Source organism: Microtus pennsylvanicus, chromosome 4 (genome assembly GCF_037038515.1).
Source record: "Microtus pennsylvanicus isolate mMicPen1 chromosome 4, mMicPen1.hap1, whole genome shotgun sequence".
Classification (NCBI taxonomy): domain Eukaryota; kingdom Metazoa; phylum Chordata; class Mammalia; order Rodentia; family Cricetidae; genus Microtus; species Microtus pennsylvanicus.
The window spans coordinates 68,421,380-68,447,011 of record NC_134582.1 but is presented as its reverse complement, the minus strand read 5'-3'; the positions used below and the strand labels follow the sequence as shown (position 1 = coordinate 68,447,011).

The following is a 25,632-nucleotide window of genomic DNA, read 5'->3' as shown; positions in this document are numbered from 1 at the left end:
TCAATATGAAAGTTTTTTATTCATCTTACTGTATTTTATTTTGCCATGTTTGGTTATTATCTCTTAGAAATCTGTTCTATTTTAATGAGAGAGAGAGAGAAAGGGAATGGATCCTCCTTTCTCACACAATATATCCTAATTATAGTTTCTCCCAGTTTCTCCACACCTCCTCTCTATCTCATACACTCCTTCAATGAAAGAAAGAAGGAAGGAAGGAACAAAGGAAGGGAGGAAGGGAGGGTGGGAGGGAGGGAGGGAGGAAAATTAGAAGCTAAATTACTGACATGGTAAAACTCAGAAGAAAATAAACCAGACAAACTAACCAACTGCTGTGGGATAATGCTCTTGTACATTATTTGTCACTCATATTGGTTTAATAAAGTGCTGATTGGTCAGTAGTCAAGCAGGAAGTATAGGTGGAGCAACCAAACTAAGAGAATTCTAGGAAGAGGGAAGGCAAAGAGTCAGTTACCAGGCAGATGCAGAAGAAGCAAGATGAGAATGCCTCACTGAGAAAAGGTACTAAGCCACATTAAACACAGACAAGAATTATGGGTTAATTTACGTTGTAAGACCTGGTTAATAATAATCCTGAGCTAATTTGTCAAACAGTTTATAATTAATATAAGCTCTATGTGTTTCTTTGGGACTGAACAGCTGCAGGACCAGGCAGGACAGAAACTTATGCCTACACCCAACACATTTCAGGATCAAACAAAGTATATTCTTATTTCAAGTTAGTTATCCAGGTAAGTAAAGAATGAACCAGTTCCCTCAAACTAGGAGTAAGATTAGAATGAAAAAGCCCACTATAGCACTGGACATGCATGTGACTGTCAAGAAACAGGAAATACAAATTCTAAACCCCTTCCATAATGGGCCCATTCCTTTTGAACACAGTTGCCAGTTTAGAGCTAATACACACCTCACCTGGGTCAGTTGCTTCCCATTTATGTGTTCACTACTTTCAAGAGAGTCATTATCAACTCTATCAACCATCATGGACTGCTGGATGCCCTGGCTTTCAGGGCTGGTTTCCTTAGCAGACAAAAATCCAGGGCCATGACATGGCTCAGCTGGTATTGCTGTTCTGAGGCCCTTGTTTTGCTCTCTCGGGACTGATGCGAGAAGGAGAAAACTGACTCCCAAAAGCTGTCTTTTTGTTGGGTGGTGGTGTCCCACGCAATTAATCCCAGCACTCAGGGGGCAGAGGCAGGCAGATCTCTGTGAGTTCGAGGCCAGCCTGGGCTACAGATTGAGTTCCAGGACAGGTTCCAAAGCTACAAAAAAAAATCCTGTCTCAAAACAAAAACAAAAACAAAAAACCAAAAAACAAGCTGTCTTCTCGCCTACATACAAACCATGGCATAAACCTCACATATGCATACACAGTATTTCTCTTTTAAAATCAAGAGTATACAAGTACAAAATTCAGCTAAAACCTTCTATCTCAGTGTATGTTCTAACACTACATGGTACTTACTTAAAGAACCATGTGCTATTCATCCAACCTCAGATTTAAGTGGGCATCATGTACTTTGAGTGGCTTTGTTTTTTCTGAGACATGGTTTCTCTATGGAGCCTAGTCAAGCCTTGAACTCTAGATTCTCCTGCCAAAGACAAATTTAGTGGTATTCACAACCGCACCTGGCTCTGCTGGCTTCTGGCTGCAAAAATACTTCATTCAAAGAACAAAAGGCAACCCAAGAAATAAAAGTCACAGGGGCAGGGCCTAGGGGCAGGAGTCATCCCCTAGGCCTTCTTCTCCGGACCTCCAGGCATCTCTACACCCAGAGGCCAGCTGGCCAGTCTCAGGCCCCAGCTCGGTGGAAACAAGAATTCTTTCCTTTTACTTAAATTTTAATTTTTTTTTAAATTTTACACTCACCAAGACTGTTTCATTGGCTACCTACAATGACTGGAAACTAGGGAGACTTCCAGATATAAAAACTGAGTCAGATTTCAGGGGCAGTGGAATCAAGAACACAGAAGTTGCCCTTCTGAGCTAGGTACTGTCAAGTGGCACCCTGAAAAACTAAAAGTACGGGCGTTTCATTAAATCACCACCTAGATGGCTGTGCCTAAAGAATAGGAGACTTCCTTGCCTCTGCACATATTGTTAAAGGCTGGTGACAATCGGCCAAGAGGTAAGTGGCCCAATGAACAACGAGAGATGGCTTAGAGGGAAGACTGTATCATATGTGGGTCACATCTCTTTAGTCAACCAACTCCCCAGATGTTAAGAACTCACCTTAACACGCTGGGCTTCTGGGATTTCCGAAGTATTCTGTAAGCCCCTAGAAAATAAGGGACACAAGTCATTGGTACCTTCTGTTTAAAGAGCTGCCTACACTTCCAGAAAAGCAGAAAATCCACAGGGAAAGGCAGCTGGGCTCCCCAGACCCCAAAAGAGTGCTGGTCCCTTCTCCCTATGTTGTCAGTTCCAAAGATGGGAGGAGAAAGACCACTGGCCCACATCATCGTGGTCAAATTAATTAAAGCAAGCAATTAACTAAAGCAAGCTTTTTTATATATGGGCTGCCTCCTCCTAAGGAGGGGTTTGAGAGGTCAGCAGCAGACATAAAGAATATAAGGTTTCTATAGCTTAGCGGTAAGGGAATTCCAATGGGAGATTTGGTGGGATTACAGGAAGAGAATATAAGCATAACAAGTTAATCATAACAACCTCCAGAAACAGAGACATGATTGCATGGTGGTCATAACAAGGTAGTCATAACAACCTCCAGAAACAGAGACATGATAGCATGGTGGTCATAACAAGGTAGTCATAACAACCTCCAGAAACAGAGACATGATAGCATGGTGGTCATAACAAGGTAGTCATAACAACCTCCAGAAACAGAGACATGATAGCATGGTGGTCATAACAAGGTAGTCATAACAACCTCCAGAAACAGAGACATGATAGCATGGTGGTCATAACAAGGTAGTCATAACAACCTCCAGAAACAGAGACATGATAGCATGGTGGTCATAACAAGGTAGTCATAACAACCTCCAGAAACAGAGACATGATAGCATGGTGGTCATAACAAGGTAGTCATAACAACCTCCAGAAACAGAGACATGATAGCATGGTGGTCATAACAAGGTAGTCATAACAACCTCCAGAAACAGAGACATGATAGCATGGTGGTCATAACAAGGTAGTCATAACAACCTCCAGAAACAGAGACATGATTGCATGGTGGTCATAACAAGGTAGTCATAACAACCTCCAGAAACAGAGACATGATTGCATGGTGGTCATAACAAGGTAGTCATAACAACCTCCAGAAACAGAGACATGATAGCATGGTGGTCATAACAAGGTAGTCATAACAACCTCCAGAAACAGAGACATGATAGCATGGTGGTCATAACAAGGTAGTCATAACAACCTCCAGAAACAGAGACATGATTGCATGGTGGTCATAACAAGGTAGTCATAACAACCTCCAGAAACAGAGACATGATAGCATGGTGGTCATAACAAGGTAGTCATAACAACCTCCAGAAACAGAGACATGATAGCATGGTGGTCATAACAAGGTAGTCATAACAACCTCCAGAAACAGAGACATGATAGCATGGTGGTCATAACAAGGTAGTCATAACAACCTCCAGAAACAGAGACATGATAGCATGGTGGTCATAACAAGGTAGTCATAACAACCTCCAGAAACAGAGACATGATAGCATGGTGGTCATAACAAGGTAGTCATAACAACCTCCAGAAACAGAGACATGATTGCATGGTGGTCATAATAAGGTAGTCATAAGAACCCTTTTGAAAGAAGATAGGCTTGCTAAATGGTTATAGACAATTTTTTGAAACAAAGACATAATTGCCATTCCTGGAAAAGGCACTATAGAACCATTTGTAGCTAAGGTTACAGCTGTGACATAGTCCAATTCTGGAAAAAAAGAGGTTTAATCATACATAGGAATGAGCCTAGTTTGTCTTTGCTATAAGTGGCTTTTAAGCCTAAGATGGAGACAAGCTGGTTCATCAATTTCACAGGGAAAGGCCCCAAAAGGGCGCTGGCCCCTTCTCCCTCTTTCATACACTGACAGGAGGAAATGAACCGAAGGGTTGCAGGAATACAAATCCCATGACCAGGTCAGTCACTGCGGTTGCCAGGGGAAGCACTTGACCAAGAGTGACCAGGTGGTCCAGGTGGCACTGCTAACAGCAAGTTCCACTTCCTTCCCATGATGCCCATAAAGAAGGAAACCTATGAGATTTTTTATTGCAACAAAACCAAACAAGATACACTGAACTCATGACTTGAAATAAATTAGATTGTCTTTTGATTTCATCTTTTGGTTTTTTGTTTGCTACTGGAAGAATTTTAGACATGACATTCTGATTGTCTCTCAGGAAGCCTACATGTTCAGAAATGAGTTCCAGATGGACTACATAGAAGGATTTCCAGTGGCTTAGATAAAGCAAGCATTCCTTTGAAACTTGTGAAACAAGTTTTCCATCCCAAAAAGGAGTCCTTCCCAGCAGCTACTGAGCTTCCTTAAATCCACATTTGTCCACTCCTGTACTGTGGTGCTTTCTCCCTGTCTCAAGCATTCTTCTCTCTCTCTCTCTCTCTCTCTCTCTCTCTCTCTCTCTCTCTCTCTCTCTGCTATGCTCTTTCTCTCCATAGCTCTACTCTTCTCTCTGCTCTCCCAATTCCCTAGTCCTGGCCATGTCCAACCTGCTTTACTTCTCTCTGCTGTGGCCCCTTCCAGATGCCTCTGAATAGTTTCTCTCTTACCCACAATAAAAATCTTGCCCCTAATAGGGTGGTCGCATCAGTAGTTTCTTTACTGAGTCTCCTCGCATACACTAAGTCTGCCGTTTTTACGGAAGAACAACTAACATTACAAGTAAAACCCAAACCAAGGAGAGTTTGACACAAAAGAGAAGTTATGTTGGAAATAGAAATACCTGAGGAGAAGTCCAAAGTAGAAAAAGAAAAATCTAGAAAATTTCCACTTAACTTTAACCTTAATATCTTAATTAATTTCCCTATTGTATAGGGTCACTTAAAAAATGGCTACACAATAAGAGCTTAATAACAGTCCTCAACCATTTAAATAAACACTTTAAAAACTCACCTACACAAAATAAGTGAATGACAGCCCAAGAATATCCATCTGCATCAAACTGTAACACAGAATTAAAAAGAAAAGGAAAAGCTAAGTTATAGACAAACAGAAATTTGTACAGCGGGCAGGAGCCAAGTGAAGAGCGAGCTTAAGGCTCCGGAGCCTCTTTTCCAGACCTAGAATCAGCTCATCTCCCCAGACATCTTCCTGGGTTCTCCACTGTCCCCTCTGTCCCCCACCAATGTGTTAGAATGTAAATCCATGACATCCAAACACTTGTATGACTGTCCTGGTAAAAAATGGAGACAAGCCATTGTCTCTTCCCTTAAGAGGTAATCTGGTTGGGTGGGTCCACGACCTGGCAGGGAACTACCCACAGAAATGCAGGACCACTCTAGGAAAGCTGGCTCACCTTAAAACATGCTAAACGAACAAATGGAATAATTATTCTTTTAAAGACTTACTGTTTACTTCCCAGCACAGTCCCTACTGGCTGCAATGGGGTTCAGCTGTCTTCCACCTTTCTAACTCAGAAAGATGCTGTGCTAGTTTGAATGTAATTGGCCCCATAAGCTCACAGCGAGTGGCATTAATAGGAAATGTGGCTTGGTTGCAGTTGTGTGACCTTGTAGGAGGAAGTGTGTCACTCTGGGAGTGGGCGTTGAGTTCTCCCATGCCCAAACTACTCCTAATGTCAGAGATCATGTGCTGTTGCCTGCAGAATGTCTGCCTACACTCTGCCATGTCCCACCATGATGATAATGGACTGAACCTCTGAACTGTAAGCCACCCCAGTTCAATGTTTTCCTTTATAAGAGTTGCCGTGGTCATGGTTCTCTTCACAGCAATAGAAACCCTAACCAAGACAGATGTAATTTTGTCCTTTTTTCTCTTTCGCCAGATACTGGCCAGAACCTACATATGCTTTTTCTGACACTTGGGTTTTCTGATTCTTTCTTCAATGCTCCACTCCTCCTCAACCATGGTGGCTGCCTGCCACCCTGTGGCTGACCTCCACACCAGCCAGGTCCCCCTCACCTCCCACCCCCACCCCAATTCTCTCCAGGGTTCTCTGCAGGTGACAAAGTATATAAATCATTGCCACAGAGCCCACCATAAGGCAAGTCCCCATAAATGTTTGTTACTGCTAGGGCCCCTGAGCCTCTTAGGTTCTTCCCAGCCTTATTATCTCCCCCTGTCATGATGATCTGTTGCCATGGCCTGTTTCCCTCTCCTTTGCTCTAAACAGCCTCCAGTGTCTGCTGAAACACACTAATGTACGTATCCTTGGAGCCCAGCTCAGTACCTGACCATTGGTAGAGTCTTGATAATGCCAGGGAAGAAAGGGGGGAAAGGTAAGAAAGGAAAATCTAGCAATGAGATGATCACTAGGGCTGAAATGTGTCTCTAAGGGCCTCCTAAGATAAACAGCCTGGGCCCAGGATGTCAGTGAAAACCACTCTGCAGAGGAAGAAGGAAAATCAACTGTGATTGATTGCTCAAAGCTGGGGTGACTCGGGTGAGGGATCACAGGTTCCCAAGGCTGGTCAGACAATGACATGCTGCCCACAGCCACTGTTGAAGGCCTGGAGAAGGTGGCCATCCTGGTAGCGTCTGACCATCTCTGCAGGGCCAGGCTATTGTTCTGAAAGAAAGGCAGAGAACACTAAATGTCTGATGTGAGCTACGAAAGGCTTTGACGGTGCCGTGAGTTCACTCGACTTACCTGTGCGTCCTGGAAGGGAAGGCACCCTGCAGCAGCCGCAAGGAAGAGGGCACTGTGAACAGGCAGATAAAACAGGCAACGTCAGCTTTCAACATCAAAGCATGTCTCAGAGAGTGTAGGGCTGGGGAGGGGAGACACACGCATCCACTGGAAGCTCTGAGACCACCCAGGTACTCTGACCACCTGAGAGTCCCGCTATCTGTACCTCACAGTCACGTGCTCTGCTGACAGCTGGGCACTTCCTCCTCTGTGACTCAGCTGGCTTGTCCCTAAAGCCCAGTATTCACAGAGTTCCTGAAAACTAGAGTTGGCTTACCCCAAAAGTGTTCCTGTTCATCACAGATCCCCCCAGATACGAAAGAGGCAAACTGGGAGATCAGATCACAACCATGTCAACTACTAAATGAATGCGCGTGGAAAGTACATTATGTCTTATCCACCGCTACTAATAACTGATCTCAAGATCTCTAATAATAGGGCATATCCATCATGTGCTCTTGACAAGGTGCCCTCAGGACACGGTGTCGAGTCTGTGGCTTTGAACTGAGCCATGAGGAAATGATACACAAATGTTGGAGACCAGGCTGGCTGAGAAGGCAGAAGCACTTGTCCCCAGACCTGATGGCCACTCATGGTGGAAGGAAAGAACTAACCCCAGTAAGTTGTCCTTTGACCTCCACACATCACACACGCTTCGGTACAATCACATGTGTGCACAACACACACACATACACATCACAATAAATAATTGTAGTTTTAAAAACTTTTAATGGGAAGGCAAGTAAAAAAACTACAGAAAACGGTTGAAGAACTGACCAAGATTAAAGGATATGCAGGACACGTGCCACTCTGGAGGGGAAACCGTTACAAAACACAAATGGTCAAACAAAAGCATCAGATGGATGCCAGGCTTCCAATGTCACTGGTCATGTCAGGGGTGGCTGACATTAGGAGACATACAAAGTATTTAAGAACAGGGTTATGGCTATACAATTTGTTCTCAAGTAGATCAGAAAAATATGAATAATGAAATACATATTCTTACATACATTAAGTTATATTTATATATATGGGTTCATGTATATATGAGATATATGTGTGTATGTATATGAGATATATATGCATAGTATTTAGTTTAATAAAAATATTACAATAAAAAATTAAAACTTTAATCTTTATTTCCCAGATAAAAAGTTTTTTAAGAAAAACCTCTTATAATCCTGAAATACAGGTGAGGAACCACAGAGCTGGGATTGGCTTCACGGTCATCCAGGAGTGAAGCAGTGGGTGGATCTGTAAGCTAGAGCCACTGAACTGGGAAACACAGAAACTTGATTATATTATTCTGTCTAATTTCTACTGACTATTGTTTAAAACGTTCTCTTACAAAACCCCATCACAGCTGGGCAGTGGTGGCACATGTCCTTAATCCCAGCACTCGGTAGGCAGAGGCAGGCAGATCTCCCAAATTCAAGGCCAGCCTGGTCTACAGAGTGAGTTCCAAGACAGCCAGGGCTACACAGAGAAACCCCGTCTAGAAAAACAAAAACAAACAAACAGCAAGGACAAAATCCACAGCCAATCAGAGGTATTTTCAGAACGCTCCTGGCTGCAAGCTTTGTCTAACAATTCTCTCCAAAGCACAAGCCTCTGCTCTGCTCTGTCTCTAGTCTCTGCTCTGGCCATTGTATAAAGACAACAACACAGCCCTGGGCACCTTCTCTGCTAACAATTTGTTACACCGAATGACAAGTAAAAGAGGTCACAGGCATTTTGTACAACGGTGGCATTCAGTACAGATGCTGTCATCTTCACCTGGAAAAATTTTTATTTCATTTGTTGTTTCAGTAATGGGGCCTGACCCACACATGCTAAGCAAGGGCTCCACCCCTGAGCTATACCAGCCCCGCTTTTACTTTTATCATGAGACAGGATCTCCAACCATGCCAAGCTGACTTTGAACCTGCAATTCTTGTGCCTCAGCCTTCTGACAAGTTGGTATTACAGGGTTTTCTATGCCACCATATGTGACTTTCAGGAGATGTTTACATATGGCATTATCAAGCATTTTATGCCAATGTTATCTATGTACAAAATTCTATATTCTTTTTATAGATCACATACATATATACATGTACAAACACGCACACCCATGTAACATACAACAACCTGAACAAGTCACAACTCAGCACATGATGATGACCCACCCCAGTGGTCCTCCTGACTGATATGTGGCTGTATACTGTACCCAGACTTGCTATTTGAGCACTAGGCAGAAGGAGGCCCTGAAGATCCCTCATAGCTAGACCCTACCTTTGGGAAGGTCAGAACAACATAGGCCAGCCTGTGGCCCAGAAGCCTTGGCACTCAGCCTACCCTCCTGATACCATGGTGAATTTTCAGTGTCCTAGAGGACAATAATGGCAAACAGGAGTGGGGACTGTTAGCGGCTTTCTTGGTCAGCACAGAACAGGCTGGTTTTAGTGGGAAGGAGAATCCTGATGGGCTTGAGGGCTGACTCAAGGAGTGGAAGGCCACACGGGAGATGAGCAGGACCAGGAGTGTACATGCATGCGCAGGCTAGAGGTCATGCCTCAGGAATGATCCACGTTGCTGGGTTTTTCTTAGATTTATTTTATTCTGGTGTGGGAGAACTGTCTATATTCTGTCAATTATGCTTTAAATAAATGCTGATTGGCCAGTAGCCAGGCAGGAAGTATAGGCAGGACAACCAGACAGGAAGTAGAGGCAGGTCAATGAGAACAGGAGAATTCTGGGAAGAAGGAAGCGCTCTCTTCAGTCCTGTCCAGACACCAAAGAAGCAGGATGTGACCTGCCCCGCTGAAAAAGGTACGGAGCCATGTGGCTAACATAGGTAAGAATAATGGGTTAATATATGTTACAAGAGATAATAATAAGCCTGAGCTAATGTGCTAATCAGTTTATAACTTATGGAGACATCTATGTGATTTTCTCTGGGACTAAACAGCTGGGGAACTGAGCAGACAGAAACCTCAGTCAACATTATTCATATGATGTTTACTTACATATATGTCTGTGCACCAGATGCATGCCTGGTGCCTGAGGAAGTGGTGAGCCTCCATGTGGGTGCTGGGACTCAAACCAGGTCCTTCACAAGAACAAGTGCTCTTAACCACTGAGTGAGCTCTCAAGCCCAGATCCACTTTGTTTTTTGAAACAGGGTCTCAAAACCATGCCTTTCCCATTATATCACACACTGGAATTACAAGGCTTTTAAAATGGAGCTGGGGATTGATCATGGGCATCGTGCTATTGTGCTTGTGTGGTAAGCACTAAGAACTGAGCAATCCCACCACCACTCCGGTTTTGTTTATTTTTAGATTTTAAGTTGTTTCCATATTTTTCATTTGGTTCATCACTACTACTGCAAAATTAGTGAAGTTTTGTGTACTCAGCATAGAAATATAATATGGGTTGGTTTTTCCCCTTGCAAGAAAATATTGCACCCTTTTGATCCCAGCACTCGGGAGGTAGAGGCAGGAGGAGCTCTGTGAGTTTAAGGCCAGCCTGACCTACATAGTGAGTTGCAAGACAGCCAGGACTACCCAGAGATACCCTATCTCCAAAAAAGAAAATATTGCAAAAAGGAAAAAATAATTTTAAAAATAAGAAACAAAGTACAAATATATGACTGCTGATAAGAAATTCCTCCTTCAACTGTTTCCCAACAGTTTACATCAGGTCTACTCGGACATCCTTGGGGTGTTTGTTTTCTTTTAACTTACCTACAGATCTTTGTGGGCGATGTTTTCTGTATGAAAGAGAAAAGACATAATACATTAGTCTTTCCAAACTCCTTCACTTCCTTCAACAAAAATATTTAGATTAAAAGCAAATAAATTATTAAACCAATTTTTAGGGGGCTTAAGAGCTCACTGCCAGGGGCTGGAGAGAAGGCTTAGCAGTTAAGAGCTCTGGTGGCTCTTCCAAAGGTCCCGAGTTCGATTCCCAGCATCCACACAGTGACTTACAACTATCTATAACAGCAGTCCTGTGGGATCCAATGTCCTTTTCTGGGGCACATGCATGCAGACAAAATTTCCATATACATAAAATATATAAGTAAATAAATCTTTTCTCTTTTAAAGAGAGCTTGCTGCCCTAGTGTTTCCTGCTGCTTCCTGTTGCTTAGACAAAGAATGACAGGTGGCGGCAGAGTCCTCTGCAAAGCACTCTGACCACGGGTACAGTGTTTGTTTATGAACTAGATGATGTCGGTGTCAATTTTCAAATCTTACCCACAAATCCAAGGACATGGAGAGAAATCAATGTGATCTACATCTGAAAAGAAACTAATCTCCTGTTCAACTTCTAGACTCTGTGTATGTATTCATTTGTTTACTGACTTTTTAAAAAATATTATTATTTAAGTGTGTGTGTGACTTTACATGCACCACTTGCAGATGCCCATAGAGGCCGGAGCTGGAGTTACAAGGTGACTGAGTGTAAGACACTCAGAGTGGGTGCTGGAAACCAAACGCAGGTCCTCTGAGAAGGCAGAAAGGAGTCAAAACCTCTAAGCCATATTTCCTGTCAGAGCTAATGGTTTTGGGAAAAGAATTAGTCTTGTTATATTTCCCAGGCTGTCCTTGAACTCCTAAACTCAACCGATCCTGCCTCAGCCTCCTGTGTAGCAGTAACTCCAAGCAAGCATCATTGTGCACAGCTACTCCTGTGTCTCCCTAAAGATCCCTTTCACTCAACCGGCTCTGACTGGGCAATGTTGGACATTCTCCGGACTAACAGAAATTCTGGAAACAGAAATGGGGATAAGGAGCATTTATCTCACCCTCAGAGAGAAGGAAGAAACAGCAGGTTGGGAGAGTGTAAACCCGGCACTTAAAGTGCCTTGAAATGAGGAACTTCTAACCTGGACTCTCTCTGTCTTTTTAATCAGATCAAGTAAAATTAACCCATGGCACAGAAGAGTAAAGTTTTAGCAGAGTCACACAGATTTTTCTGCTTTATGATGAAATAGGAGGAAGAACGACAGCTTAAATCTGGCTATTTCAGGATCATTTTAGTATCTGGGACAAGCTACAACTTCTGACGCCTGTTCAGATCGAGTGTTGCTTAGAACAGTGCTGCAGCCAGGCACAGAGACACACCCCTGTCATCCCAGCCCGAGAGAAGAGAGAGAGCACTGACAAATGTGGTCTGCTCTTCAGGATACATTAAGTTTTCACGTGCTGGTAAGTGATCACATTTTTGTTCTTTTAATAAGCAGCTTCTATTCGAGAACAAAGCTATGACTTGTATCTTTGGGGTCTTTTGAACAAGCATGGCTGTGCTGCCCCCTAGTGGGTAGAGTGCCTGGGCTCATAAGACCTGCATCTTCGATCTTGTTATTGTAAAATGTGCTGTCTTTCAAGCTATATTAGAAGCTAAAGATAGTGGAGCCCTCACAAGTCTAGCTGAAAGCAAGCATGGAGGGCACGGGTTGTGGGGCCAGTCTACCTTTGCTAAGAATAGCATGTCTTCCCAGCAACCACTGCAGGGTTTACCATGCAGCGATCCAGTTCCTAACAGGTCAGCCTCTTAGGTTTTTTTTTTTTTAATTAAATTAACTCCCCCCCCCCCATTTTACCTAGTCTGGGCTTTGTTTCTTTCGGTACAGGGTATCATGTATCCCAGGTTGGCTTTGAACTCCCTCACCTTCCAGTGCTGGGATTCAGGAGTGTACCACCACACCCAATTATTTTGTTTTCATGAGGCACACTCTGTATCTCAGACTGGCCTGGAACTCACTATATAGCTTAAGCTGGTCTTGAACTCAAAATAACTTTCCTGCCTCAGCCTCCTGAGAACTGGGATTACAGGTATAAGCTACCATGCCCGGATCTTTTTTAAATTTCACACCCTTTCAGACAGACTAAAGAGGCTGAGAAACAGTGATAACGCAATCGAAGCTCACTGCACAGCGCCATTCCCCTAGGGCTCTGAGAACAACTTGGTCATTACTGTAAGGCATTCTCATTTTCAGGGCCTTGCTCCAGAAATAAGTACTCCCAATATCTCAGGGTTTGGGGTTACAAAATGCAACTCCTTAGAAGTCCTATCTCAGCTAATTATGGTAGCACAGGTGTATAGCTTCAGTTCTTGGGAGACTGAGACAGGAGAGCTGTAAGATCAAGGCCAGCTAGAACTACACAGTGAGAACGACCCCAGTTCCGAGGAGAAATGGTCACATGACAACAATTACAATAAGATATAATCCAGATATCACTGTGGATAGTCTAATTTCCTGCAAGCACGGATTCGAGTGTGCCGGGCTTTACCTGTATTGTCTAGTGTAATTATGGGTCAACAGACAAGACGAGAAGGAAATTGGGGAAGAGGCTGTCCAAAGTCTTGGGGTTTGGGCTCCACATTCTTGTTCTGTACCCGACTCTGTAATGGCACAGCCTGCCTGCCAGTTCTTCAGTGATAACCTCTCTGACCTTTAGCCACCAGCCTTCAATGGCTTCCTCTGCCTACCTGAAGTGTAGAAAACCCCAGCCATCCCATGTAGCTCACTGGAAAGGCTTCCCTGTGGTTCCCACATATGGCTGCAGCCCACATATGATCCTCGGGGCATCAGAGCCCACGTGTTAACGTCAGCTCTTCCCTACTCAACTCCGAGCTTTACAACGGTCGTGAATGCACTTTCCTCTCTCAACTTCGGGCCTGGCAGAATGTTTGCTGTTTAGTACAAACAACACACGATGAAAAGCAAGCCAACAGAGGCAGTATTCTAACACACCGGGCCATGAGGCTAATCCCACAAGCCACCATCCCCTTCCAGCCAGAGCCAGCAGGGGAGGGGCGGCACAACAGAGAGAGAACACACAGAATGAGCTGTGGATGGTGGAAATGAACTGCAGGCTCTATACCAAGTAAACTCTCGTAATCTGGGAATGATATCAGGAGGAGTCAGTTTTACTCTCTGGAGTTTATAAATTTATATATAACGGTAAAGCCAACTCTCCTCATAATTTTTTACATTTATTATTAGTGGGGGGCACATCAGCAGGTCTGGGGACAGCTCATGGCAGTCAGTTCTCTTCCACTGTGTAGGTTCCAAGACTCAAACTTCGTTGTATAGCTCGGAGGCAGCCCTTACCCAAAGAGACCCCTCAGTGGCCCTGACTGTAACATCTGACAGCGTGTGAGGAAGACAGCGCTGTGTCCGTCACGGAAATATACCCTTCCAGGTTCTCAGCTATAATGACGTAGAACATATCACACAACAAGGAGGTGGCACAGGTGGCATTTCAGGTCCTGGGCTACAGAGTGCGACCTTGTCTCCAGGATACCAGATCTGTTGGTACAGACCTGGAGTCCCAGAACTGTGGAGGCAGAAGCACAGGGATCAAGAGTTCAAGGCCAAGTGCTGAGGAGGCAGAGGCAGGGAGAGCTCTGTGGTCCAAGCCCATGGGTCTACAGAGTGAGCTTCAGACCAGGTAGAGCTACAAAATGAGACTCTGACTCGAAAAAAAAATCAAAACAAAGGAACAAACGGAAGTCCAGAAATCTTCATCTCAAAGAAGATTTTAATGACAAAGTGCTAAGAAACCACCTACGTGTGAGCAAACAGGGACTGGCTCACACACACTCATCCAACATGGAGCAGCAACAGCAGTAGGCTGTCTGAGACTTGACAGATGAAAAGCCATTGTGTCAGTACATCTATATGTGTACAAGGAAAATGTCTGTAAAAATACAGGCTTTTCTGGTGTTTTTCCTTTGCATTTCCTACAGCTGCTTATATCTTACTACCTTCACTATGGAGAGAGGTTTGTGGGTTTTCTGAGAGACAGGGTCTCGCACATCCTGCATAACCAGGTATGACCCCAACCTTCTGATCTACTTGACAACTGCCAGGACCACAGGCACACGCCACCACAACCAGGGCTTCAGATGAGCTAAGGACACTACCAGCTGAGTTATGTCCCCAGCCAAAGGCTTGTGACTAAAATTCTCACCCACTTGCTTGCTTCGCCATTTACTCTGATCAGAACTGGTGCTAGCTGGGTGTGTTGTACACACCTCAGGGTTAGAGTTTCAAGGTCATCCTCAGCTACACTGTGAGTAGAGGTTTGAAACAGCCTGGGCTAACACCCTGTCTCAAAGGAAAAGAAAGAAATGGCTTGTTGGTTTGTGTGACTACGGAAATAGAGTTAAAGACTCTAAATATTCTGTGTTCCCTAGTTACTATTACTAATTCTTTCATCTTGAAGCCTGATCCTAATTTGCAAGTAAAGAAGGGTCAGAAAAGTCCTGGGGTTGCTCTCTCACTTGACTTGATGCCCTCATCTGTAGAATCTTCCTGACCAAACCAGGAAGCAGAAATCTGTCGGGGTACAGGCCTTCATTTCTAAACTCATGGCTTAAAAACCTGAGTGACGTGATTCAGCCCCCACCCCAAAAAAAGCTCAGAAACTGAACTTGAACCTCAGAAGCCCTGGGGCTTGCTCCTGGGGTATAAAGAGGTTTATCATAGGGCTCTGCTCCGAGGGAGGGGAGTCAAAGGAAGTAAACTAGGGATGTAGAGAAAATAATGCCCTGTCACCAAACCATAACACACACACACACATGCACCTGAAAAAGGTTGGGGGGCTGTAGCTCAATGGTAGGGTGCTTGGAGAGCATGCATGAAGTTCTGGGTTCCATCTCCAGCACCACAAACATGGATATGGTGGAACACATGCATAGCCCTTAGCTACAGAGCAAGTTACAGGCTAGCCTGAGGTACACGAGAAGGGCATCTTGGGCCCTAAACTAACCACAGAGTCAACATGTAAAGTGATGACAGATATTCTTAGCCGTGTCTCTATGACCCAAAACTAACAAAGCCAAACTCACAGTAACAAACACAGTTACCCATCTCCTATCTCAAATACCTATCCTGAGTTTGAGACTGCATAGGGCAACCTTCAGACTGCATAGTTAAAACCAACAGTAATGGTTTGTACGGTCATTTTTTAACTTCATTGGCCTGAGGAGGTAAAATGTGATTTCTGTGCCCAAGGCTCATGTCACGGGGCAGAAGCCTCGATGGGCAAAGGCTTGGTGGACTGCCTGCTCCTTCACTCACCTCCCTGGTCCTCCCTCATTGCCTCGTCCTTAGAGGTCTGGCTTCATTACTCTTCATTACTGTTTGCTGATCTTTCTGCTGGTCCCTTAGTCTTTCTTTCTGTCTGGGAAGATGCTCCAACACAGGCATCCTTAACTGTAGCTCTATTCATTCAAAGACTCGGGTGATCTTCTAGTTCCTTCCAGTGTCAGATAAGGCTAGGCCTTGAAAGAAGAGTCAGTCTCCGCTAGCGAGCAAAGGCCAGCACCTTGTATGACACTCAGCTGTGGGCTTCCTTGTGCTGTTGCGACCAGCTACAAGTGAGAGTGGTTTCCCACACCAAATTCTGTGTCCTGAAGGTCTGGTTCTTCCCTGGCCTGAGGTCCAGCTGCACTGCCCATCATCAAGCAAGATGGGTCCCCTGAATCAGTGACCACTGCCAGGCAGTCTCACTGGAACTGGTGGGAGAAAAGGGCTTACATTTGGGCCATGTGCTGGCTGGTTTTAACGTCAACTTAACCCAAGCTAAGGGAACCTCCATTGAGAAGAATCCTCCACAAGATTGGGCTTCAGGCAAGCCTATAGGGCATTTTCATAATTAGTGATTGATGTGAGAGGGCCCAGCCCATTGTGGGTGGAGCCACCCCTAGGCTGGTGGTCCTGGGTTCTCTAAGAAAGCAGGTGGAGTAAGCCAGGGAAGCAAGCCAGTGAGCAGCACCCCTCCACGGCCTCCAGGTTCCTGCCTCCAGGTTCCTGCCCTCGCTACTGCCCTCACTTCCAGTTGTTTCTGGTGTTTCATCAGAGCAACAGGAACCATAACTAGGACAGGCTACCGAGTGAAAAGCAGGTCTCTGACGTTTAAAGTAAGGGCTGTGTAACCCTAACTAGGACAGGCTACCGAGTGAAAAGCAGGTCTCTGACGTTTAAAGTAAGGGCTGTGAAACATTTTTTTAAGGCAGTTTGCTTATTTACCTCTTTCCAGACACACTTCTGGTACCCGCAGATGAGAACTTCAGCTACATTATGCAAAATGAAAAACACAGGAACAGCCTGAAAGCAAACAGAATAGCAAGCATCAAAATACGTTCTCCCATCTTTCAGTTACTTGACTTTTGTTTAAAAATAAGGTGTGTGGGAACATGCAGCCTTCAGTCTCTCCAGCAGAGAATCTTCTAGGCCAGCACTTTGCTGAAGTATTCTTCATTCTTCCTCCAAGATTTATTTATTTATTCTATGAGTAGGTTTTCTGCATGCATATTTGTGTACCATGTGTAGGCACGGCTAGTGGAAGCCAGAAGGTATCAGATTCACTGGAACTGGAGTTACAGAAGTGGGAGCCACTATATTGATGCTAACAACAGTGCCCGGGTTCTCTGCAAGAGCAGCAAGTGCTCTTAACCACTGAGTTGTCTCTCTAGCCCTTGAAGTATTAATTTTGGTGGGGTGTATGTCAAGGTTCCTCTCCTATGGGGTTTTCATCCTCAGACTTAAGTACCTCCTCTGTATCATGCACCACGCCAGGTGCAGAGCACAAATCCCATGAGCATGGTGGACACACTGTCCCCAGCATGCAGGAGCTCAGGTGGCTCCTGCAAGACACAGTGAGCCTAGCGAGGGAAGAGCAAGCCTTCATGGTGGAAATGAGGTCTTAAAACACAGAAGTGAGCAGCTTTATCATGTGATAGGGTGACCTGGAGCTGATCAAGCTAAGAATTTTAAAATAGACTTTTTGACTAGTTGATGACAAAGAAGTGACCATGGCTTTTGGTTTCTTGACTATGAATCCAGAAATGAGATTAAGTTTGGGGTTGAGAATTTAGAACTTTGGAGTTGAACTATGGACCCAGAGGAGGTTTAACTGTCTAATTACACACTGTGGGCAGTTGTCTCCGTCTCCCTTGGCCTGGCTGACCAGCAGCTGCAACGGGACCTGTCTGTAGGCATAAAACTGATTCCAAGCACACAGATAACAAGCACATGGATAATGTCACATGATTAACAGCTCCAAGTTGCCCCAGGATTGTTTATTTTGGAGGCAGGATCTATGAGCTATACAGCCCAGGCTGGCCTCCTAGAGGTGAGATTACAAGCACACAGCTCAACACCCAGTGTGCTAACAGTCAGCAATCATTGACTTTGCATTGTTCCTTAACCCTCTTCCAAAGCAGATGACACTGTAGCTATGAGCCTCACAGACAAGGCAGACAAAGTCTCTGAAACTTCCAGGCAAGCTGCTCTGCTGTGACATTTAAATCCCAACAGGGATGTAAATCCCAGTGACCCTGCCACTGTCCAGGTTCAACAGGACTAGTATGAACCAGATCCTGACAGCTAGTTAGAGGTGTGCCTTATCCTGTGATTCTAGCACTCAGGAGGCTAAGGCAGGAGGATCACTGCTGGTTCATGGCCAGCCTGGGCTACAGAGTGAGTTACAGGCCAGCCTGGGCTACAGAGTGAGTTACAAGCCAGCCTGGGCTACAGAATGAGGTACAGGCCAGCCTGGGCTACAGAGTGAGATGCTGTGACAAAAAAAAAAAAACAAAGCAAATCGTGGCAGCAATAAAACTGCTAAGCTCTAAAACGGGTGAGCTCTAACCAAAGCTGTGTTGTTTTAAAGGAGGTATCACTGATTCTTCCTTACGTTTTAAATCTAAGTTTCTCAAGCCATTTTTCCTACTGAAAAGCTAACAGATTAGAGACAGCCAGCCCACAGCTGACCAGTTAAACTGTATCCCCAGGGCAGAGATCGACCAAAAGCAAAGCCAACGCTTCCTTGGCCTCTAGCTGCAAAATCCTCCCTCGAAACCCTGCTGTTTTGGTTCTAGAGGCTTGCTGTTGCCTGATGCCTTGGGAACACCAAAGCATTTCCCCCATTGCTGGGTCCAAATATTCAAAGAGAAAGTTAAGAGAGTATGGTTTATTCTGGCTCACAGTTTGAGGGGATCCCGTCCATCATGACTGACAGGGAAGGAAGGCATGTAGCACCATCAGCAGCAAGAGGTAGCTAGTCACACTGCCTCTGTAGTCAGTGTTCTGGTTCCTGCTCTATTGCTGTGATAAGACACATGACCACAGCAACTTATACGGCAGGCTTGCTTACAGTTTCAGAGGGTTAGAGTCATGATCAACCATCATGGAAGGGAGCATGGCAGCAGGCAGGCAGCCATGGCGCTGGAGCAGCAGCTGAGAACTCACATCTGGAGGCAACAACCATGAGGCAGAGAGAGTTAACTAGGAATGGCATGGGCTTTTGAAACCCAAAGCCCACCCACCTGCTGTGGGACAATGGTCTTGTATCCTGTCACTTGTATTATTTTAATAAAATGCTGATTGGCTGGTAGCCAGGCAGGAAGTATAGGTCAGGCGACCAGGCAGGAAGTATAGGTCAGGCGACCAGGCAGGAAGTAGAAGTGGGGTGATAAGAACAGGAGAATTCTGGGAAAAGGAAATGGTGAGTCTGCAGTTGTCATCCAGACACAGATGAAGCAGGATGAGAATGCCTTGCTGATGAAAGGTACCAAGCCACATGTCTAACACAGACAAGAATTATGGGTTAATACAAGTTATGAAAGTTAGTAAGGGAAGTAGACAAAGACAAGATCTCCTGAGTAAATTGGCAGCATGGGGACCTTGGGAGAGGGCTGAAGGGGAAGGGAAAGACAGGGAGGGGAGCAGAGAAAAATGTAGAGCTCAATTTAAAAAAAAAGAGCTAATAAGAAGCCTGAGCTACTAGACCAACCAGTTTATAATAAATGTAGACCTCTGTGCATTTCTTTGGGACCAGGTGGGACAGAAACATCTGTCAACAAACACCCCAGTGACACAACTTCTAGTCCTTCCTTAACAGTTCCACCAACTGGGGACATTCAGACATATGAGCCTATGGGGGTCATTCTCATTCAGACCACCACAGTCAGGAAAGTGACCCACTTCCTTTAGCAAAGATCCACCTCCTAAAGGTTCTGTGGCCTTGAAATACAGTGGCACGTGTTGGGGTCCAAAAGTGATTGGATACAGGAGTCTATAGGGGTATTTCCCACTCAGCCACACACTGCCCTTTATTACCCTCATAGGCTTAACTTCGGCAGGACCTACGTGGGTTAAATTAGACAAAAATTATGATATGTGGCGACAGTAGTAACAGTAGGTAGAAAACACTGAGTGTTTACCGTACACCAGACGACCCCTGCTGCACACTCACCATTAACATCCCCACTACACTGACGAGAAAACTGAGGGGCAGATTGCTTCTGGTTCTTAACCTGCTATTAATTGCTTAAAACCACTTTATCTGAGTTGTCATCATTGAAGTTGCCAAGGCTTGACCCAAAGACGTACGTGCTAGGCAAGGTTCTACTCTGAGCCACACCCCAGCTGAGGCCACTCTAGATATTTGTTTCCCCTATGGAGGACCGAGGGAGTTTATTTTTATACCCTTATGACTTTGGGGATGATCTCAACAAGACAAGTTCCTATCATCAGCCACCATAGAGCCCAAATCATGATTATGAAAACAAATCTGCCAAATGTAATTGATCACGTTGTACCTCTGGCCATTTCATTTAATTATATGGGTGTATAATCCACAACTAAGTAATTAATATTTCACCCACGTGCAAATGAAATTCTTTGATATGAAGATTAAATTGTTAACTATGAACTTAGAAGTTTGTCATTATTCTCATGCTTCCTGGGATACAATTTTGAAGTCTCAGAAAAATTTCCCATAGAAAACCCTGGTCCTGACCACAGGCATGGCCTTTGGTCAATCTATAGAGGTATAGATGACCCTAAGTCAAGCACGCTCCTGGGTTAGCTTCTCCTTATTAGTATTATTACATTTTAGTTATTTCTGTGTATGGAGGGAGTGGGTGAGTGTGTGACCTCAAGAAGAGATCAAAGGACAGCCTACAGGAGGTAATTCTCTCCCCACTAAGTGGATCCCAGGGATTGAACTCAGGTCTTCAGCCTATAGGAGGTAATTCTCTCCCCTCTAAGTGGATCCCAGGGATTGAACTCAGGTCCTCAGCCTACAGGAGGTAATTCTCTCTCCACCAAGTAGGTCCCAGGGATTGAACTCAGGTCCTCAGCCTACAGGAGGTAATTCTCTCTCCACCAAGCGGGTCCCAGGGATTGAATTTGGTTCTTCTGCCTACAGGAGTCAATTCTGTCTCCACCAAGCGGGTGCCAGGGATTGAACTCAGGTCCTCAGCCTATAGGAAGTAATTCTTTCTCCACCAAGCAGGTCCCAGGGATTGAACTCGGGTCCTCAGGAGGTAATTTTCTTTCTCCAACAACTAGGGTACTCAGGTTTACTGGCAGGCACATCTACCTGCTGAGGCATCTCACTGGCTCCCTACGTTAGCTTCTTAATTTCTGTAAAAGAATGACAGTCCTGTTTCTTCTCTTTAGATGATTTTTAAATATGTAGATATGTCCTTAATGTATTCTATAAAACAATTGCATGCAGGCAGGCCCTCTCCATAGAAAGCAATCTTGAAGATATTTGTTTTTTAAGAGTGCATCTTACACTGTAACCCAGATCATCTTGTAATTCACTATATATCCCTGAATGGCTTTAAATTCTTGGCAATCCTGCATTGACATGTTAGAATTACAGGTATGTGCCACTACACCTGGCAATTTTTAGTTGTTTTTTTTTTTTCATGAACCGCCACACTGTTCTGCACAGCAGCCACACTATTCCCAGTTTCTGACAGCAATGCCTGAGCATCCAGATTTCCCCACATCCTTACCAGCACTTGTGGTTGGCAACAGTCACCCCGATGGGAATGAAGCAGGGTCACCAAGAGTTAGTATCTGCACTTTCCTTTTTCTTCACACAAACTATACTTAACATCTGTGGGTGTTTCCCTGCATATATGTCTGTGGACAAGTGCATGCCTGGTGCCTACAGGAACAAGTGTCTATGGGGCGCTCAGCCACATGCGGCTCCTCTCTCACACCTCTGCACAGAACTTGGGGCCATCACTGAGGGATCCTGAGACCAGTGAAGATTGAACGGAAAGAGTGTCTGGACATGACAGGAGCCCACAGCAGCTGCCACCAATGCATACATCAGGCATGCCCGCGCACCTCTGTCATCCCAGCACTCAGGAGGTGTTGGTGGGAGAATCAGAAGTTCAAGGTCATCCTCGGCTACACAGAGTTTGAGCCTGGGGCAGATGAAATAAAAAGATAACAATGACAACAAACAGCTTTGGGATGCTCTCTTCTCTTCTAACCTCTACAGAATCAGTCAGCTGTAGTGTGGTGTGGGGAACCCACAAAGAACTCCTCCATGGGGCCCTGCAAAGCTAACTCAGCTCCCGGATGCCGTACATCAGCCTTGAAGCTTTGTCAGATCTACTCAAAAGTGTTTCGTATAAAAATACACCCACGATTTTAACTGCACGCATCCCCAAGTCTTCCTGGATTTGTTAATTGGCAGGCTGGCAGCAGAACTGTGAGGGCTGTTCTCCATCCAACACAAACTGTCTGAGTGCCCGGTGTTTATCCAGCCGGGGAATGTCTACGCAGCAATGGAAAAGCAAAGAACGGAAAAGATGCTGGGTCGAATTCTCTCACTGAACAACAGGTGTCTCCTACTCACTGTCCTCCCACTTCCAGTGGGTATATGGAGTGGGAGTTCTTTCTCTATCAGGTCTGAACTGAGCAGCTTCTCTTTGCCTGTTAGACAAGGCCATAGATGCTCTAGGTTAGTCCTCTCAACTGTCAGGCTCGGGAACTCACATGAAAGCGGAAGTCAATTGGTTAAACTAGAATGTAATTCAACTTCTTCAAAAAGTTCTGTTGTAAACCATAAGACAGCTCAACTGAATGGTGTACTTTAGGGCTGCAGTTGGTGTAAACCCTGTAACCAAAGAGCAAGCTAAAGACAGGCTTGCCCAGAAATTATCTTCCTGACACCGTTCTAAAGTGCAGAGCCCTGACTGCTGAGAACAGACTGAATGGAGATTTCAGGTGGGTTTTCTGAGGGATTTTAGCCATCAGATATTTGAGTCCCTTGTTAAGCAAGGTGCCTGAACCTGAGAACAGCCGCACCCTCTTCTTAGTCTGGCCACCCCACCGCAGACTGAGCCCGGAGCCTCTGTCTCCTCCCGTCTGTGCTCCACGCTTCTTCGGCTGCAGTGGGAGATGGCAAAGCTAAGGTGCATGGCAGACTAGGAAACACGGCCTCACCCTCCTAACAAGTCTGCAGAACAGCCATGGGCAGTGACCACAAGGACCCAATCTAAGTGAAGTCTGGGACTCAGATAAGAGCCATAAGGAAGACAGTCTCCTTATGAACGGAGAGGAGGTCAGGCTGAGGTGATCGGCACTGACGCTGGACAGATACCCTGTGGAAGTGCAAGACAGCAGTGGATTGTCTGGGTATGTCACTCCCTCTGGATCCTGCCAGGCCTGAAGTGAGTCTCTATCCTAAAACTTACTTACACGAACCAGTACCCTTCCTGACTGCCTAGACTAGAGTGGGCTTTGGAACAAAGTAAAAAGATTACGTAGTCAGAGAGTCCATGGCACACACGTGTACTCACACAGATTCTAATTGCCAGGTTCTGTGGTACATGGGCTGCACAGAAAGACAAAGTCCAGGCTGGAGAGAGGACTCAGCAGTTAAGAGACCTGATTCTTCCAGAGAACACAGGTTCAATTCCCAGCACCCACATGGCAGCTCACAATGACTGCAGTTTCAGTTCCAGAGGATCTGACACCCACACACAGACACACATGCAGGTAAAACACCAATGCACATTTTAAAAAAATTATTTAAAAAATTTAAAAAGCCTTTTTTTAAAAAAAAGTCCATATGCATTAGTTCTTAAGGAGACCAATCTGAAAAGGACAACATACGACACATCAGAGGAGCTGCCACTCTGTGGGGACTGGAGGCAGGACTCTACACCTGCGCCTCTTCCTCCATTAGGTCATCACTTGCCCAGTGACTATGACTCACATAAAGATATAAAGTAGAGCCGGAGGGATGGTTCAGTGGATAAAGCGCTCAATGCATAAGCATGAGGACTCGAGTTCAGATTTCCTAAAACTACCTAAAAGCCAGGTGTGAAGGGGCACATCTGTACCCTAAAAGTCAGGTGTGAAGGGGCACATCTGTACCCTAAAAGCCAGGTGTGAAGGGGCACATCTGTACCCTAAAAGTCAGGTGTGAAGGGGCACATCTGTACCCTAAAAGCCAGGTGTGAAGGGGCACATCTGTACCCTAAAAGTCAGGTGTGAAGGGGCACATCTGTACCCTAAAAGCCAGGTGTGAAGGGGCACATCTGTACCCTAAAAGTCAGGTGTGAAGGGGCACATCTGTACCCTAAAAGCCAGGTGTGAAGGGGCACATCTGTACCCTAAAAGTCAGGTGTGAAGGGGCACATCTGTACCCTAAAAGTCAGGTGTGAAGGGGCACATCTGTACCCTAAAAGTCAGGTGTGAAGGGGCACATCTGTACCCTAAAAGTCAGGTGTGAAGGGGCACATCTGTACCCTAAAAGCCAGGTGTGAAGGGGCACATCTGTACCCTAAAAGTCAGGTGTGAAGGGGCACATCTGTACCCTAAAAGCCAGGTGTGAAGGAGCACATCTGTAACCTAAAAGCCAGGTATGATGGTGCACATATGTAATCGCAGTGGTAGAAAGGGTGGAGGTAGGCAGATCCCAGGGTCTCACTACCCAGCTGTGTGTGTGTGTGATAGAAGATTCCTATTGTTGACCTCTAAAATCCACACATGCACACACATATAGTGATATTTTATTTATGTTTTAATAAAGGTTGCCTGAAGATCAGAAAAGCAAAACAGCCAAGCCACTAGAGAAATCTTACCTCTACCAAGGCTGGGCGACTGCAGACTGAACCCTGAGCCTCCATCTCCTCAACAGTATAAATCATGAAAGAAATGATTTAACTTCCAAATTACTTTCTCAACTGCTATTTTATAACTCTGAAGCTGTCCGAACAATATTGTTACCCAGCTAAACAGACTTTGTTGGTTTTACATCTGAGAACTCAAGAACTAACATAACAGCGAACACTATAAAAAGACTAAATTATTTTGCAAATTCTGTACTTTTCCAAAAGGCAGATACAGTTATTTTCTGATAAATAAAAATAGAAGTTGATAAGGTGAGAGGAGGCTTTAATACCATCTTGATTTCTAAGTCCATGTGGTTTTAATGGACTGCAGTGTAGAGTTCCGGATGATGCATTTGGAAACCACACAGTTGAGGAGCTCGGTCCTGAAGCAGGGGGATGAGGAACAGGAGACAGAATGGACAGTTCATGTGACTAGTCCCCCCAGATACTGCTTCACTCTTTCCCACACTTGTCTTCACAGCTGCATCCAGCATCCCCTGGACCATTTTATCAATGGACAGTTCATGTGACTAGTCCCCCGGGATACTGCTCCACTCCATCCCACATCTGTGTTCACAGCTGCATCCAGCATCCCCTGGACCATTTTATCAATGCAACCGGTGCTGTTGGACTTTCTGTAAGTCACCAGCTCCCAAATCGTGACACAAGGACTTCTTATCAGTTATGAGAGTGTTGCCTTAGGCTACTTCCCATCTACCTCTTAAAACGTAATTAACCCGTTTATATTAACTATGTTCCGACACGCGGCTCATTGCCTCCCTTCCATACTGTACATCCCATTTCCTCTGGGACTGGCTCATGAA

At 45.0% G+C, this 25,632-nt stretch overlaps 1 protein-coding gene across 4 annotated transcripts in view; it reads right to left on the bottom strand.

Moving 5' to 3' along the window:
* Slc35d4 (solute carrier family 35 member D4) overlaps positions 1 to 25,632 on the bottom strand; it is a 144,550-nt gene that overhangs the window by 98,584 nt on the left and 20,334 nt on the right. For 3 of the 4 annotated variants that reach the window (XR_012910331.1, XR_012910330.1, XM_075969289.1), the window contains 5 exons: positions 16,902 to 16,979; positions 10,600 to 10,625; positions 6,833 to 6,884; positions 5,116 to 5,164; positions 2,252 to 2,297 (listed from right to left, as the gene is read on the bottom strand). Coding sequence is in view for 2 of the 4 variants with exons in the window: in XM_075969289.1 (XP_075825404.1) it covers positions 2,252 to 2,297; positions 5,116 to 5,164; positions 6,833 to 6,884; positions 10,600 to 10,625; positions 16,902 to 16,979 (251 nt within the window). In the remaining 2 variants the exon portion in view is untranslated. Of the gene's footprint in view, positions 1 to 2,251; positions 2,298 to 5,115; positions 5,165 to 6,239; positions 6,752 to 6,832; positions 6,885 to 10,599; positions 10,626 to 16,901; positions 16,980 to 25,632 lie in introns of those variants that run through there. The other variant, XM_075969290.1, reaches the window with a different exon arrangement.